The following is a 15,462-nucleotide window of genomic DNA, read 5'->3' as shown; positions in this document are numbered from 1 at the left end:
CCCGAAACTCAATGCTGGGCAGCCCCGTGGTAAGAGCAGCCTCTTAAAAGCCAGGGAGACTCCGCTTTAATTCCCTCAGTTGTGACAAGAGTGCCTGCGGGTCCTTTGGGGGTACCCACTGCTCTGTGCCCCGTATCATGGCATGCACCAAAGGAGAACAGCATCACTCTACTGTGCGGGGTGCTGGCAGGGCATCATCCCAAATTGGACATCTCCCTGCTGCCCTGGTACCAGCATCTGCTGGACCGTCCTTGCCTTGCTGCAAGACACCAACCAAGGAGCCAAAGCTTCAGTGGGAAGAGATTGGGACAGTGAACCACAGGAAGGACATGGAACTGTATAAGAAGGACACGGAGCTGTTGGAGCAAGTCCAGAGGAGGGCCACGAGGATAAGGGGGCTGGAGCACCTCCTGTATGAAGACAGTCTGAGAAAGTTGGGGCTGTTCTGCCTGGAGAAGAAAAGGCTGCATGGACACCTCATAATATCTGAAGATCTAGGTCGTGGAGACCTTTCGGTATCTAAAGGGGGCCTATAAGGATGCTGGAGAGGGACTCTTCATCAGGAACTATAGCATTAGGACAAAGGATAAGGGGTTTAAACTTAAACAGGGGAGATTTAGATGAGATAGAAGGAAGAAATTCTTTACTGTAAGAGTGGTGATGTACTGGAACAGGTTGCCCAAAGAAGTGGTAAATGCTCCATCCCTGGCAGTGTTCAAGGCCAAGCTGGACAGGGCCTTCAGCAACCTGGTCTAGGGTGTGGTGTCCCTGCTCATGGCAGGGGGTTTGGAACAAGACTCTCTTAAGGTCCTTTCCAACCCAAACAGTTCTATGATTCCATGGGAGGGTCAGCCATAGAATCATAGCCATAGGCAGAGCCAGGCACCCGACAGCCACCAGCGCAGCCCAAGACCACCCAGAAGCTTCCAAGCATTAGGAGACCATCCTTAATTTTGGCCATTCCCCTCCCAAAACTCTCCACAGCTTCACTCACCATCTCCACAGGAGCAGGGCAGCAGTGGAAGTCCCAGTGGAAGGGCAGTCCTAAGAGCTCACTCTTCACGTGCAGGCTGAGCCCGCTGGCAGTGTGGTGGTAGGAGAAGGAGGTGGTAGCATCCGGCTGCCCTGCCAGCAAGGGGTGCATCAGCTTGCGCAAGTGGTGCAGGAAGGAAGACACCTGGACTGTCAGCCGCTTGTTCAGCTCCTGAGGAAAGGCAAGTTTAGGGGTACAGCAATGCCCTGGGAGCTCGGCACTGGGAAATAAGCAGGAGAAATTCCAGCACAGAAGGAGCCAAACTACTTCTGCATGTCCCACTGCTGCAAAAGCCATCCCTGGGCCTCAGCTTCTAGCCCTGTGACAGGATATTCCACAGCCAAGCCGTGAAGGCTCCCCTGCACTGCCAAACCAGAAGTCTGAGTGGTGGGCAGGGTGCAATGGTCTCCACTAGTGCATCTGCCCCACATGCCACCATGAGTGTCTCAGGCTGGCCAAGAGCTGTCACAGCTCAGGTAACCTGCCAGCACTGGGAGATAGCTGTCCCTGCATGCCCACCCCTCCTGCCAGCAGCTGCTCAGCACAGCACTTTGTGGCAGAGGGACATGGCAGGCAGGGGTGACCTAGGTGGCGGGGGACACACGCTGGGGTGAGGGGATGAGGTGTGGCCCCATGTGTTTCGGGGGCCATGATAACAGGAAATCCCATGAGAGCCTATGTCTCCTCTGAATGTGAGCAGGAGTCTCCCCATCACTGGTGGGAAGGCAGCCTTGTTTCAAGCTCCTCCTTAGCACTGGTCCTGAGGAAACAAGCTGTTAATTCAGCCCACAGTAGAAACCAGTGTGCCAGCCTCAGCACACAGCCGCAGTGAACACCTAGCTGCCATAGGCATCTTCAATAGCTTAGCCCACTCTCCCAGGAGGAGAGTGCTTGGCTGTTCAGGGTAGTACTGCTTTGGCAGAGCTGCCCAGGGACTTTCCAGGCCAGGCATTTGCACCCCAGCCTTGTCAGATCCAACAGCCATTGTCCCACCAAGCAGTTTATGCTGGAATGTCAGCTGCTGTGAGGAGAAAAGGAGGTCCCTGGACTTTCCAGACACTCACCTTGGACCTTTGTCCCACGGCCTTGGCATCTGCACTCTCGTACCAGACGCTGCTGAGGTCAGAGATCAGCAGGATGTAGCCAGTATCTCTAAAGCACACTTTGGCAAGGAAAGTGGACTCGCCAAGGCAAACAGAAGCCCAGGGCTGTGTCAGGAGGCTGCTCTCCAGCTCCTCAGAGCCCTCCATCTGCAAAAGAGCAATCATGTCTCTGCCTTACCCAAACCCAGGAAGACTCCAAGCTCTGGGGTGGCCTCACAGGGACCCTTGGTACCTGCCCACCCCTTCATGATGCCAGCCCCACCTCGCAGCCGGGAGGTGAGGGTGCTCAGCCAGCTCTGGTCACACACCTCCCTTAACATGCATGCAGCACTGCATGGGCGGGCGTTTTGGGGAGCTCTGGGCAGTTTCTACCCCAGCTCACAATAAGCACCCCAAATGCACCAGCAGACGCACAGCAATGTAATTGCTGCCTTCCCAGCGTCTTCCAGTGCTTGCTACCCTTAGGATGGCAAGACCTCTACGTTCAAATTAACATTTAAGCTGCCCTGCTTGCACTGGGACGGACAGTGGGGTGCTACAGCCCCCCTCCTGCTTGAACATAGCATCCCCGTGCTCCATGTGAGCCACGCACCGTTCCCTGCCTGCACTAGTGCCGGCACAGTGCCGGCAGCAGCGCACGCTGCCCGCGAACACTGCCGCTTCCCGCACTTCCCTGTGACGGTCTCTATGCCTGCCCAAACACTCGGGCACACAGTGATCCCAGAGTGCCCGCAGCACTGGGGTGCCGCGGAGTTACCCGGCGGCAAGAGGAGCAGGTGGGCCAAAGGCTGTCTGGGTGAGGGACTTGCACAGGCGACCAGTGCCGGGCCGGAGGCGAGGTCCGGACTACAGCTCCCAGCATGCTGCCCTCTTCCGCAGGGCGCGCCGGATGTGTACGCCATGGGTCACCAGCACGGAAGTGGCCATCCTCCCTCAGAACCGAAGGAGAGAGCGTTCCTAGTCATTCGGCTGTTGACAAGGACGAGGACCCGAGCTCGCACGTCTTGAGCATCCTCAGTTATCACAGGAGGTGCCATGGCCAAGACGCTGCGCTGATGGGGACTGAAACGCCTCACGACTTTGTTTTGTGCTTGCTGCTGTTACGAGCCGGGAGAGGCAGCAACCGCCATGGGTCCCGTCCCTTGGCCTCGGGTTTATTCCTCAAGCAGCCGCAGGGTGCCCGCGCAGGCACGGCACAGGGCATGCACCCACACCGCAACTTTCCCAGGCTTCTTGCTGGGACTTTGCTGCGCCACAGCGAGCCCCACGTAGCTGGGGCTGCAGGTGCCTGTGCCCCCATGTCCGGGGACTGGGCTCAGAGGTCACCGCAGACCAGGGCTGTGCCAGCCTGGCAGGGACCGTGGACACCGCGCACTCCCAGCCCCTCCACGCTGAGCACAGCCTCATCCTTGCCCCGGGCACTGACACCCCCCCCGGCACCCATGCGGTGACTGTAATCCCCCGCCTGCAGCCCATGCACTGAGACCATCCACCCTGCACCCACTAACTGCCCCCCCGCACTGCCTCCGAGCCCCCCATTTGCACCCTATTCACGCCCTCCCCTCACTTCCTCTCCCTACCATGCCGGCTGCGGCCGCCCTCGGGGCGGGGCCGGGGAAGGGTCATCCCAGACGGATTGCATCCGAAAGGGGTGCCCGGGGATGTGGGAGTAGGCAGGGGCTTTGGAGTGCCGGACCCAGGCAGGGTGCAGGATGGATGGGGTTGCCTGCCCAGGTTAGGATGCAGGAGGATTTGGGGTTCAGGACCCAGGCAGGGTGCTGGACCCAGTCGGGCTTTTGGCACAGCTGGAGTGCAGGGCCAGATGGGTGCAGGGTCCATGTTAGGGTGCTCCCATGGATGAGCTCCACCATCATCCCAGCCCAAGTTTGTCCTTCCTCTGAGCTTGCACCCAGGGCGAGGTTGCATCACTCAAAGGCTGCAAAGCCCCAGCCTTTCCTGCCCCACTGCTGGGCTTTTGCAGGCTGGTTCAGACTGGTGGTGGCAGCAGGGAGGAGATGGAGACCCAGCCCTTCCTGAGGATGGTGCCAGCAGGTCAGCAGAGCCCTTTGGGGATGGTCAAAGCACTGAGCCCTTGAGCCCTTCCCCAACCATGGCCACAGGCTGATGGTGGGCTTTAGGGGCACCCATATCCCCAGCTGCAGTGACACCAGGTGCCCAGGCCCTCTGTAGTTGCAGTCTTCAGGGTACCAAGGGATGGTGGGCTAGCATCTCCTAGGCAAATCCTGACTAGAAAGGAAATCACTGGAAAGAGCAAAGTTGGTTGAAGGTTTTATAGCTCACTCCAAAGCAGGGAAATGAGTTTTGTGCTGGGAGTGTGGAAGCACAAGTCCCTTCAGTCCATGTGGGCTTCAGAAACTAGGAGCAATGTGGCTCACAAGCTGCCTTTGGGGCACAGCGCTGGTCCCCCATGAGGTGTCCGCATGCTGCAGAGTCAGGCCGTGGTGTCCGTGCAGCCATCTCCATCTCACTCGTCCTCCTGGGCAGCTGTGGCTCCCCTGAGCCAGGTTTGGGGAGCAGGTGCATCCCTTCCCCTGGGGCAGTGGTCCCCTCCTCAGTGACACAGCTGCCCTCCTCCACATCCTCCTTCTCCTCCTCTTCCTTGCTCCTCGGGCAGAGGAAGCAGCAGGGGAAGGCTTTGCAGGAGGATGGCAGGAGCCTTCTCAGCCCAGCAGGAAGCCCATATGCCTGGCTGGCTTTGCCTGTCTGTCCATGGGGATGTCGATTGCCTGACGCAGCTCTCCATAGCCCCAGATCAGAGAGCAACCCTCGCTCTTCCAGGGTTCCTGCAAGCACAGCAGTGAGCAGGGTGATGGGAGCCCCTTTCTCCAGCTGCACTGTCCCAACCCACACCAGTCCCAGGACCCCCAGCAGGGCTGCCTGCAGGCAGAGCTGGCGGCTGGGGAACAGTCCCATAGCCAGATGCAGCCCTCAGAGCAGTGGCTCATGCAGAGTACCTAGAGCAGCCCCCCACCTGAGACTGTGTTCTCCAGGAGAAATGACAAGGAGCCAGTTAAGACAACAGGTGCCGTGAGCAGGGAAAGGAAGAGGAGGTCCAGGGGCACCCAGCCTGCAGAGATGGTGCCACAATCACCCTGGACATCCCAGCCCAAGCAGGAAAGGGCCAGGAGCTGCCACGGCAGATCCAGGGGTTGGAGAGGGAGCTGCCTGCTGCCATGAGCAGACCCAGCCTCCCAGGATATTGGAGAAGTGTGGTCACCATGCCCCAGGACCTGAGGCTTTGCCTTTCCTGGGGAATGTCCCTGCTACCTGTGGCCAGGTGAGACAGAGCCGTGCCAAACCACCGCGGCACCAGCAGTGCCATGAACATGGCAAAGCCAACGATGAAGATGTTCCTCCCCGAGTCGATATCCGCATACTGGAAGTAGGAGATCCCTGTGCCCACAGCTACGGCATAGGTGACGCAGAGCACCCCTCCTGCAAGGGCCAGGAGTTAGGCAGCGCCAGGCAGGCTGTGGGCACCGTGGTGCAGGGGAATAGCAGGGTACCCACCGTGAACAGCCAGCGGGATGTGGGTGAGGAGCCCTGCCAGCCTCGGGGACATGCCCAGCACCACACACGCCAGCGCACTTATTTGCACCGAGAGGCGAGAGCCAGTCTGGCAGAAAGGAGGACAGGAAAGTGAGGATAGGGACCATCGCTCCCCACTCTGTCCCCCGCCACATCCTGCCATATAGACTTGCCTTTCCCAGTGATAACTCAGTGACAGCTTGGATGCTACAGGTGCCTCACCCTTCCCGGTCCATTACCTCTCCATCCCCTGCTGACCCTCCTCCCAACCCTGGGCATACCTGTGTGAGGCCGATGGTGCAGGCATTGGCAATGCTGGCAGCTGTGCCCCCCGGGGCACCCAGCAGCCCTGCCAGGAGGCTGCCCAGCCCTTCTGTGCAGAGCCCCCGGTTGCAGGCATCAGGGGGCAGCTGGGGGGCTCGCAGCAGCCTCCTGCACAGCACGTAGCAGCCCACCGAGTTCATGCTGCAGCCGATGGCCATGGCAATGCCCACTGCCAGCACCCGGGGGGTGAGCAGTGGCCACCCCCATTCGCCTGCAGCAGAAGAAGAAGGATGGGTGATAGAGGACCTGGCTGAAGGCTGATGGCTGCATGCAGCCTTACTAGCCCCCACCTGCATAGGGGATGCGGACCCAAGGGGCATGGAAGCTGCTGTTGGCCCAGGACAGCTGTGCCATGGCCAGGTGCAGTGATTCCCAGGGGATGTGGAGATGGTTGAGGATGGCACAGATGATGCAGACACCAGCAAATGGGAGCAGTACCTGCAAGGCAGCAAGGGGACACTCAGCAGGGCACCCTCCTCCCCTGCCTGCCCTGGCCAGCACCCCATCCATCTGCTGTGCCCCAGACAACAGGTCCTTGCCCTGTCACCTCTCCCAGGGAGCCATGCTACATCTCCCCTTACCCCTGCAGGGAGCACCCCAGGCTCTGCTGCTCCTACACCCTTGAACACAGGTCCCCTATGCTCCCCCAGCAGCACCCACACCCTGGGAGCTGCACCAGGACTTCTCACCCCTGTTTCTGCTCCCAGCTCTGTTCTAGGGCCACTAAGTCCTACCTAACCCCACACCAAAGAACCAGGCTCAGAGAGAAGCCTGGGTGCAGCAGAGGGAGCAGGAACAGACAAGCTATAGTACCGAGAATGTGCGCAGGGTGGGCACAGGTGGCTCAATGGAGCCTCTCCAAGCCTGGGGCCAGGCACAGAAGGGCAGGCAGCAAGACCCCAGGTGCTGGGAGAAGGTGACAGTGAGGAGCATGAGCCTAGGAGAAGGAGGACAGGTCACCATGCAGCATCATGGTGACAGGGCCCCAAAAGCGTGCCATGCACTGTGAGGATACCCCATTCCCATCTCCATGGTGAAGGTAAGCCCACATACAGTAGAGCTACCACCCAGTTAGTGGAGCAGAAGAAAGCAGCCTCCTTGTATGCAGACAGCCCGATGATGGAGAGGCTGGGAGCCAGGACCATGGGCCCACAGTGCCGAGCTGCCCACCCGCACACACCAGACAGTCCCAGCACCAGCTGAACCAGCCCAGAGACCAGCACAGCTCCAGAGACCTGCGGGAGAAAATGATGGGACCCATGCGGTAGAATACATGGAGAGCAGACCAACACTTTCCCTTGGACACACTCCCACTACACTGGTAGTGTTACTTGTTCCCTGTGCTCTGTTCATCCCAGGCCCAAGGGAACACATGCACCCACATACACCATGAACTCCACTGCCTTTGCACATCCCCTTGTTTCTCCCCTATTGATGGTAATCCCCAGGAGGGATGGGGATGAAGTGATACAGGTGGCATCTGAGAATCGGGACTCCCAGCCCAGTGCTTGAGCACCCACCTCTCGCAGCGGGGCAGCCCAGCTCCCTGCAACAATGCAGTGTGGTGCAGGGCACACACTGGCCACGGCTGTGCCTAGGAGGGAATTTTGGACGATGTGATGCACATGGACACTGGGCTTTTGGAGCCAGGTCCAAGAGCACACAGCATGCAGGCTGCTGGCCAGAGAAGGGCCAGCATTCCAGCATCCCCACTCCTATAAGCCCTGACCAGGTGGCAACCAGGTGCTGTCAGGGGAGAGCACAGTGCTGTGCACCACCACCAGAGGAGCCAGCAGGCAGGACTCCTTGCTGCTCCTCACCCCCACCCTATGTGCTGAGCACATCCCCTGGCACTGGCATGGGATGTCCTGTGGGATGAAGGCTCCAGGGCTGTGCTCACCATTTCTGTCCATGCTGGCACCAAGGGACAGGTGGGAGCTCAGCACCATGGCAGGCACCAGGTACTCGAAGGATGGGATGTGAACCAGCGGCAGCCTGGGGAAGGGGACAGCAAGGGCACATGAGGGAGGAAAGAGGGGACATGGCTGCTCCCAAAGCCCCGCCTCCCAGTGGACTGAGGGATCAGAAGGGTAGGAGATGAGAACCCCAGAATGGCAGGAGGTCACCTCACATCCCAAATGTGCCCTTAGCACATCCCAAGCAGCAGCACACTGGATGTGCACAGAAGTTGGGGGCTTTTGCCAAAGCACACACCCAGCCCCTGCAGAGCATGGGCAGCACAGGCATCAGATGGGCTGGAGGTGCCGCATGTGATGCTGGAGCATGGCAGTGAGGAGCTAGAGGGAAAGCACAGCAGTTTTGCTAGAGGGATGCATGAGAGAGGAGGATGCAGTGATGGCAGGGAGGGAGAGAGCTGTGCAGAGATGCAGGGCAAGGGGTTATCCTAGTGCCCTTTCCCACCTCCAGCAAAGCCTGTCTTCCCACAGCCTAGGAGGGGGCAGAGACATGCCCTACCATGGCATCACCCTCCTCCATCTGCTTTGTCCCCCCATTCTCACCAGCTCCCCAGGGTGGTCTGTAGCACCGTGGAGATACCGCAGGCAAAGAGGCTGCGTGCCAGCAGCTCGCTGATGGCCTGGCTGTGGAGTGGCTCCTCGGGCAGGGTGGGCAGCAGGAGGAGGTGGAAGATGCAGAGCAAGGAGGCCTGCACAGCCAGGTGCTGTGCAGAGAAGAGAGAGGGTAGTCGCAACTTGCTGCAGCCCCCATTTCTGTCCCCCCAGGTGGATGCGTGCTCAGCAACACCCCCCTAGCAGTGTCCACCACTGCCCTCTCCACACACCCTAGCCAGAGCCCCATGCACACTTTGCCTGGCAGGATGCAACCCCTGCCCTGCCACTTGCAAGGATCCCAGCCCTCTGCCTATTGCCCCATCTCTGATCTCTGGCTGCTCATCACGGTCCTCCCTTACCTGAAGGGCTAAGCAACAGCTCAGCATCCAAGAGCACATCTTCTGCAGTGAGCAGGATGCAAGCACAGGGCTCCTGGCACCAGACACTCTGCCATGGCCCCCACTCATGCTCCTGCCTCCCCACTCTGCTCCTGGTTTGCAGGGCAGAAGAGGTGGGAAGGGTCCCGCTCCCCAAGGGATCCTCACAAGCCTCACAGGGCTGAACTTCCACCTTCTGCAGGAACTGCCTCAGGATTAGCCATTAACTTGAGTTGGTGAGTAACCTGCCCTTGCAGCTAGGAATGCAAGTGTCACTCTGGGTTGTCACCAGAAGAACCAGGACACTAGATAGTACAAACTGCCCACAGCCTAGGTCCCATCCCTGCCTTTCATGGTGCACAGTGCAGGGACAGACAGGGCCACAGAACAAACACCTCTTCCTTCATGTGCTTGGAGCATCCCTACCAGCAGCATCTTCCAGCTCCAGGATCGTCTGCCTGTGCTCGTTCCTCCCCAGCACAGCATCCCCCTACCTTCCTGGTCCAGCCCTTCCCCATCATCAGACCCTGCAGAGCCCCTTAAAAGCTGCCCCCAGGTCCTGCCTTTTCCCTCTGTAGGCACGATGCCCATCCCAGGAGGGTCTCTGATGGGGATCTACCACGTCTCCCTTGCTCCTAGGAGAAGGGCTCTGAATAATGACGCTGGACAAGGATGCCAGGGACAAGAGCTGTCCACTTGGCTAGGAAGGCTCCCAAGGGAGCACAGACAGGAAGATGCTCATGTTTTTGTCACAGGGCAGCGCCCACCAACCACAACAGTGACCCTGCCAAGCCCTTGTCGTTTGGGGCTCATTCATTAACTGGACAGACTTTGGAGAGCAAAGAGCAGTGGAGACCACACATTCTCCACATTCCCAAGCATGGGGAGCCTCCTCTCCCCTGCCTTCCCCAGGCATCAGACCTAATGTCCCTTCTGTCACCAAAGAGCCTGGTCCCTCTTGAGCCTTGTGGGACAGGCTCACAGCGCTCCTAGGCTCACTGACAGCACTCAGGATCTGTCTTGCACACCAGCTCAGAGAGCAAGCACAGCTCCTCACTGGGATATGCACGCTGCCAGCGCAGAACAACTCAGCAGGATGAGGATGTGCACAGCAAGAACTATTTTTATTGGAAGAGATTTGCATCTACAAAAGAGTGAAAAACAGGTGTAAAATCCACAGTAAAAAGAAGGGGCAAAATAAGCTGGGCTGGTCAGCAAGACAAGGTGCTTTCTCCCCACCCCGAGGAGCAGTCAGGCACTGTTAGTTTACAGCCATCGAGAACTGAGGTTTGGGATGTGGTCACAGAGCACCCCAATTTCAAAACACCAAACACAAGCAGGATAAGGAAGATCGGTCTTAACCACACTGCACTGCCTCCAAGCCCAGCAGGGCACAGACACATCACGGTCCCCTCTTGGTGTGACCCTTGCACCTCCCAAGAAGTGGCCTGGCAGTCCCCAAGGGCAATTGCTGCTATAGCCAGCCTGCTTGGGCCACTCACTCTCCCATCCTTCAATCTCCTCTTCCCTAACCCAGGCACCCCACCTCCTCCTGGGAGCACCCTGCCCCTGGGATCACTGCCCCAGCCCCTCCAACCAGCACACACAGCCCCAGCATCCTACATCCCACATGCCACCTCTGCCCAGCACCACCAAGGGCCACCCACTGGCTCTAGGAAGAAGTACAACAACCTCCCTTGCTCTAGCACCCCAGCCCAAGAGCACCCCATTTTTACACTCCAACTAGTAGGTTCCCACCCTAGCACCCCAACAGCAAAACAGCTCTGCCCCAACCTGTCCCAGCAGCCCCCAAAGTGAAAGACACCCCTGCCCTGGGAGGGAAACACACAAATGCTGGTTTGGAAGTAACGCAGGGGCCTCCAGCCCCATGCAGCCCCAGGGATTAGGAGTCCCAAAGTGCAAGGAAGTGAATTGTGCCACACTAGGAGGGAAGGGGAAAGAGGTTGCTGGCCCACGCTCCTAGCTGGGAAAAATGAAACTCTTGATTCTACTGAGATCCATGGCAGTGTGCAAAGAGCACTGCCTCAGCCCCAGGGGGTCCAGCCAGTCCTTGCAGCTGGGGGCTGCATCCCACGTGGGGCCCACACCGGCTGAGCAGACATGGCAGTGGAGCGCTGGGGGAACTGGGAGCATGGCGAGTCCAAAGGGGCCAGGTTGGCTTGGGGCTGCAGCAGCGGTGGTGCGGTTTGACTTCTCACAGGCAGTGGGTACTCTCTGGAAGGGGCCTTGCAGGGGGCTCCTGTGTTGAGTTAGATCAGGTGCCTTTGGGTAGGACAGAGCCGTCGTCATGCTGCCCCACAGGTAGAGCGCAGTCGCCGTGACACCCCCTCGACACGGCTCCTCAGTTGTCTTGTTCTCCCTGGGGCAGTGGGTGCTGCTAGCTGGAGAGACGTCAGGCAACTCGGGCTGGGGCTGGTCAAGGGCTGGGGCTGGCTGGGCATCCAGCTGGCAGCTGCCCTCCTCAGGGAAGAGCGCAGGCCGGGGGGCTGCAGGGCTGATGCTCCTCATGCACACAGACCGGTGCACCATGGTAACAGAGGCAAAGACAGCAGCAAATCCAGTCAGGTACACCACGCCCAGGAGACAGGCCAGCTGCAGGGAAGCCAACGGTTACACCAAGACCCTGCAGCAGCACCCCACAGCCAACTGTGACTCAGCAGCTGTGATGGCAAACAGCACCACCAGTGCAGGATGCTGGGGAGCAGTCAGCCATGCTGGTAACAGCAGGTGGCTCACAGCCTGTTCAAAGAGGGCCTAAATACCACAAACCAAAGCTCCCCAACTAAAATCCTAACAGCTCATGTTTAAATCCCCAGTCAGCACCCAGTTCTCACTATGACCTTGCACTATGACTTGCGGGGCTGCAGTCCAGCACAGAGCACAGGCTAATCCAGCACGAGGCTCCAGTGCCCCAGGCAGCACAGCTGCAAATCAACATCTCCTGGCTTCTGACAGCTTCCCTTTTCAACAGGAAATAAACCAAGCTGCTGCTCCCAGTGTGAAACAGGGTTCTGCTCCAAACCCATGGGTCCCATGTTCTTGCAAGTAGCTGCTGTGTCATGCTCTTACCTTCACCACTTGCTGGTAGAACTGGCCCAACACATGCTGCCACATGGACTGCTCCATGAGGACACACACATCCGTGTAGGTGAACCAGCCACGCCACATGCCCTGCTTTTCTGCCACACTGCAGGAAAACAAAAAAACCAAAACCAAAAACAAAACAAAAAAAAAAAACCCAAAAAAAAAACCCCACAAAAAACAACCCCAAAACCAAAAAACAAAACAAACAAACAAACAAAAAAAAACCAAAAAACAAACAAAAAAAGAAAAGGAATGGTGGATGTGGCACAAGCCTTCCCCATCAAAGAAGCTTCAGCCCAGGCAAGCTTGGAGAAGACCTTGCTAAAGGTCTGTAGAAAGCAGCTGCAGTGCCTAGTGAAGGCTCCTGGGTACCCCAACCTCTTATTTCACAGCAGCAGGGCAAGCTCTGAGCAGGGGCAGAGCCACGGCTGCTGGTGAATGAAAGGTTCACTCTCATCCACCCACCCCCACCACCTACCGTCCTTCCAGCCAACTCAGCACTTCAAACAGCTCCCGGGGATCTGTGTAGAGACTCCAGTCCTGTGGGGACAACAGTGAAAGGTCAGGGCAGTCAGGACAGGCCACCCAGCACCCAGACACGTCCTTCTATTCCTTCATGGGAGTAGAGTCAGCCACAGTGACAGTCCCACTTACAATGGCGCTCAGGAAGTTCATCTCCAGCGTGTTCATGGTCTGGACATCCACCTTCCCTGCTGCTCCCCACTCGTCATTGAACACCTCCTCCTCCTCACCCTCATCATACAGGTACTTACTGGCAACCATCTAAAAGCAGCACAAAGGACAGGATCTCAGTCCCTCCTGCACTCCTCCAGGCCTCCCTCCAACCCAGTTACCCCCCAGCCCACACCACTCACCATGGAGATCAGGAAGAGGTCTGAAGATGAGATTTGCTGGAGGTATTCAGGATTCCGGTGCCGGAGTCTCTCAATGTAAACCAGTGCCAGCATCATGGAGCAGGGTGAGATGCAAGCTTCCCTGTGCCACAGAGCAACAAACAACCCAAAGGTTATCCACATGCTACACACATCCCAGCCTCCATAGCACAACTTGGCTGCTCCTTCCCCATGTAGGTAGAGGGAGCAGAGTTTAGTAAACAGACAGCTAGATACATCCCAGTCTTTCCAGCTCCATGCTGGCTGTCTTGAGCTGCAGCGTCATAAAGGGCAGGGATGCAGGCTGGATAGCAGAAAGCCCCAGCTCCTGTTGCCAGGCACAGACAGCTCCAAACTGAGCAGCCTTGCTTGCAGCCAGGTATGCTGTAAGGGCTTGCCTGCCAAGAGCAGGCACTGGGCTCAGACGTGGCTGCCCAGTGAGCTGCAGATCCAGCCAGTACAGACTCCCAGTAACAAGAGCACACCCCAGAGAGCAGGACCAACCTGAGGAAAGCCTGGATGTGTCAGGAAGCCACTGTGCCTGCTGTCCTTGTCACCTGCCCCCACCTTCTCTGACACTCATCAGGCTTAAGCACAAAGTCAGTGCTGGCCCAGGGGGACAGAAGTGAATCATAGGTAAGACCAGAGCTCCTGGTTCTGACATGGGACAGGAAGGGACCGGTTTTGCTTCTTACCGAGATACATGAGACACGTATTTCTTCTGGAGTCTACGGATAGGGCTGGGAGCCACTTTCTGCAGCAACTCCACAGCAATATCTAGGACAGAAAATGCAGCAAAAGGGTTTTAGAGCCATATGACACAGTCCACTCACACCCTTCCCCTTTGCCCCACAAGCCCATTGAATCTTGGTGTTTGCTCAGCCCCTCAAGTTTAAATTCAGCTATGAAGGTAGGACAGGCCTTATAAAAAGGCAGGGATGACAGAGGAGCGAACAAACGGGCAGCAGAGCCAGACCAAAGCAGGAAGAGGATATGTGAGTGTCCAAGGCCCAGCAGCACTTCCCCAGCACGACTGTGTCAAGGGGAGTTACCAGCAGTCAGTGCAGAGGCACTCTCCCCTCACCTACAGGACCTCAGGCAGCCCTTTCAGATGCCTCTTCAAACACCACATCTTCCCAGTCTTTTGCTCCCCTCCAACCAGCATCCTCCTCCTCCAGAGCTCGTCAGCACTGATCCAGCTTCTCCCACACCACAGCTCCCCTCGAGATGACGATGGACAACATATTAACGTGAGCAGGAACCTGAAGGCACTGACCAGGGTAGGGAAGCAGCAATATGGTGGAACTGCAGCTCATCTCAGCTCGTTTTCCCTGCGCTCACGGATGTGCCTTAGCATTCAAGCATTTGAAAAGGCCAGAGACTGATGGCTGCTGGCAGATGACTTCAGCAGCTCCCACCTCACTTCTCAGCACGATAGAACCAAGTGAGAGCATCCCAAACAACATTAGTCTGGTGCTTGGTAAAAAATATTTGACAGGCAACTCCAGCTCCATTTTGCTGCTGAAACCTTGTCTGGCAGAGTCAAGAACAGAGCTCGTCCCAGCACCTCTTCTCTCCCCATCCCTCCTTTCCATGTCTTTCCAGCAACTAAGAGAATGGCTGCAGACCCATGGGAACTACTTGCCCAACAGCAGCCACCAAGCTCAAAAACACGCTGCCCTAACGCACCTCTCCAGGTAAGTCAAGCTGCACCACTGCTAAGATCCACAGCCAAGCAGACACAGCTCCCAGCCTCCTGCACTGCTCCTGCTGCTCTCTCTGCCCTGCTCAGCCACCCTTGTGCCACTACACCAGCACCACAGAGGCAGCAGCAATGCTCCAAGTGATAGAAAGTACATGAGGCGCCCCCAGGCTCTGCCCCAATGTAAAACCCAATTCTTCAGCCCACAGATCTAACCCATGGCAGCATGTCCTGCCCTAGAGGGCACAGAGAGCAGCTGATTGCTGTCCCCATCTCACAGCCATGGCACACTGAGGGTGGTTATAGTTCTTCTTTTCCAGAAGGAACTAATTCACTTTTCAATGTCTCTCCTCAGCAGCCCCATACCACCTCCTGTAACCATACCCAGTGCCAAAGACCTTTTCTAGTTCCTTCTGCTAGTCTGGACTCTTTCCACTATCACCTCTATCTTGTTTGAAGAACAGTGCCATAAATTTGCCACGTAGCAGCGGCACAGCTGTACAAGGACAGATGTCATCGCCCTAGGCCTTGTTTTTGACAGTAGCTGATAGCAGCTGGCAAAGGAAGGCTGTAAGAGCAGATAAGCCTGCAGAGATATTCTCTGTGTGCCACTCCCGCCCCCAGCCGACGGAGTGAGGCATTTCCTAAGTGCAAGGTAGTCTTTACAGTTAATAGCAAAGCACCCTGCCCACTGTGCTGGGCAGAGAAAGGGAGACTGGGCAGGGGTGGGATTTGGCACTGGAAGGGAGCGGGTGACTTGTTGGTCTCAGCCCCGGGCTACTTCCAACCCCCTTGACTCAGCACTC

The 15,462-nt window shown here is 57.5% G+C and overlaps 3 protein-coding genes across 3 annotated transcripts in view; all 3 read right to left on the bottom strand.

The window, feature by feature from the left end:
- Nucleotides 1–994: 994 nt before the first annotated feature.
- Nucleotides 995–2,283, bottom strand: NHEJ1 (nonhomologous end-joining factor 1; the record flags this gene model as incomplete). The annotated part of the gene is made up of 2 exons (XM_010023725.1): nt 2,098–2,283; nt 995–1,204 (listed from the first exon to the last, which is right to left on the bottom strand). Coding segments are annotated over exons 1-2 (396 nt in total), but the record flags the coding sequence as incomplete, so codon positions are not given.
- Nucleotides 2,284–3,290: 1,007 nt separating this feature from the next.
- SLC23A3 (solute carrier family 23, member 3) lies at nt 3,291–9,046 on the bottom strand. Its single transcript, XM_010023724.1, has 13 exons — nt 8,939–9,046; nt 8,529–8,689; nt 7,910–8,004; nt 7,530–7,603; nt 7,063–7,244; nt 6,823–6,946; nt 6,300–6,447; nt 5,967–6,220; nt 5,668–5,773; nt 5,425–5,592; nt 5,129–5,224; nt 4,626–4,940; nt 3,291–3,445 (listed from the first exon to the last, which is right to left on the bottom strand). Exons 1-13 carry the CDS (start codon nt 9,044–9,046, stop codon nt 3,291–3,293), a joined length of 1,986 nt encoding a protein of 661 aa, XP_010022026.1.
- Nucleotides 9,047–10,862: 1,816 nt separating this feature from the next.
- Nucleotides 10,863–15,462, bottom strand: part of CNPPD1 (cyclin Pas1/PHO80 domain containing 1) — a gene marked incomplete at its 5' end in the record, with an annotated part of 4,737 nt that continues 137 nt past the window's right edge. The window contains 6 exon segments of the mRNA XM_010023723.1: nt 10,863–11,569; nt 12,047–12,164; nt 12,540–12,601; nt 12,716–12,844; nt 12,937–13,057; nt 13,650–13,740. Coding sequence (XP_010022025.1) covers nt 10,937–11,569; nt 12,047–12,164; nt 12,540–12,601; nt 12,716–12,844; nt 12,937–13,057; nt 13,650–13,740 — 1,154 coding nt within the window.

This window comes from Nestor notabilis, unplaced genomic scaffold (genome assembly GCF_000696875.1).
Source record: "Nestor notabilis isolate BGI_N333 unplaced genomic scaffold, ASM69687v1 scaffold22951, whole genome shotgun sequence".
Lineage (NCBI taxonomy): Eukaryota > Metazoa > Chordata > Aves > Psittaciformes > Psittacidae > Nestor > Nestor notabilis.
Note: the sequence above shows the minus strand (reverse complement) of the source record. Positions and strands in the feature narration are given on the sequence as shown.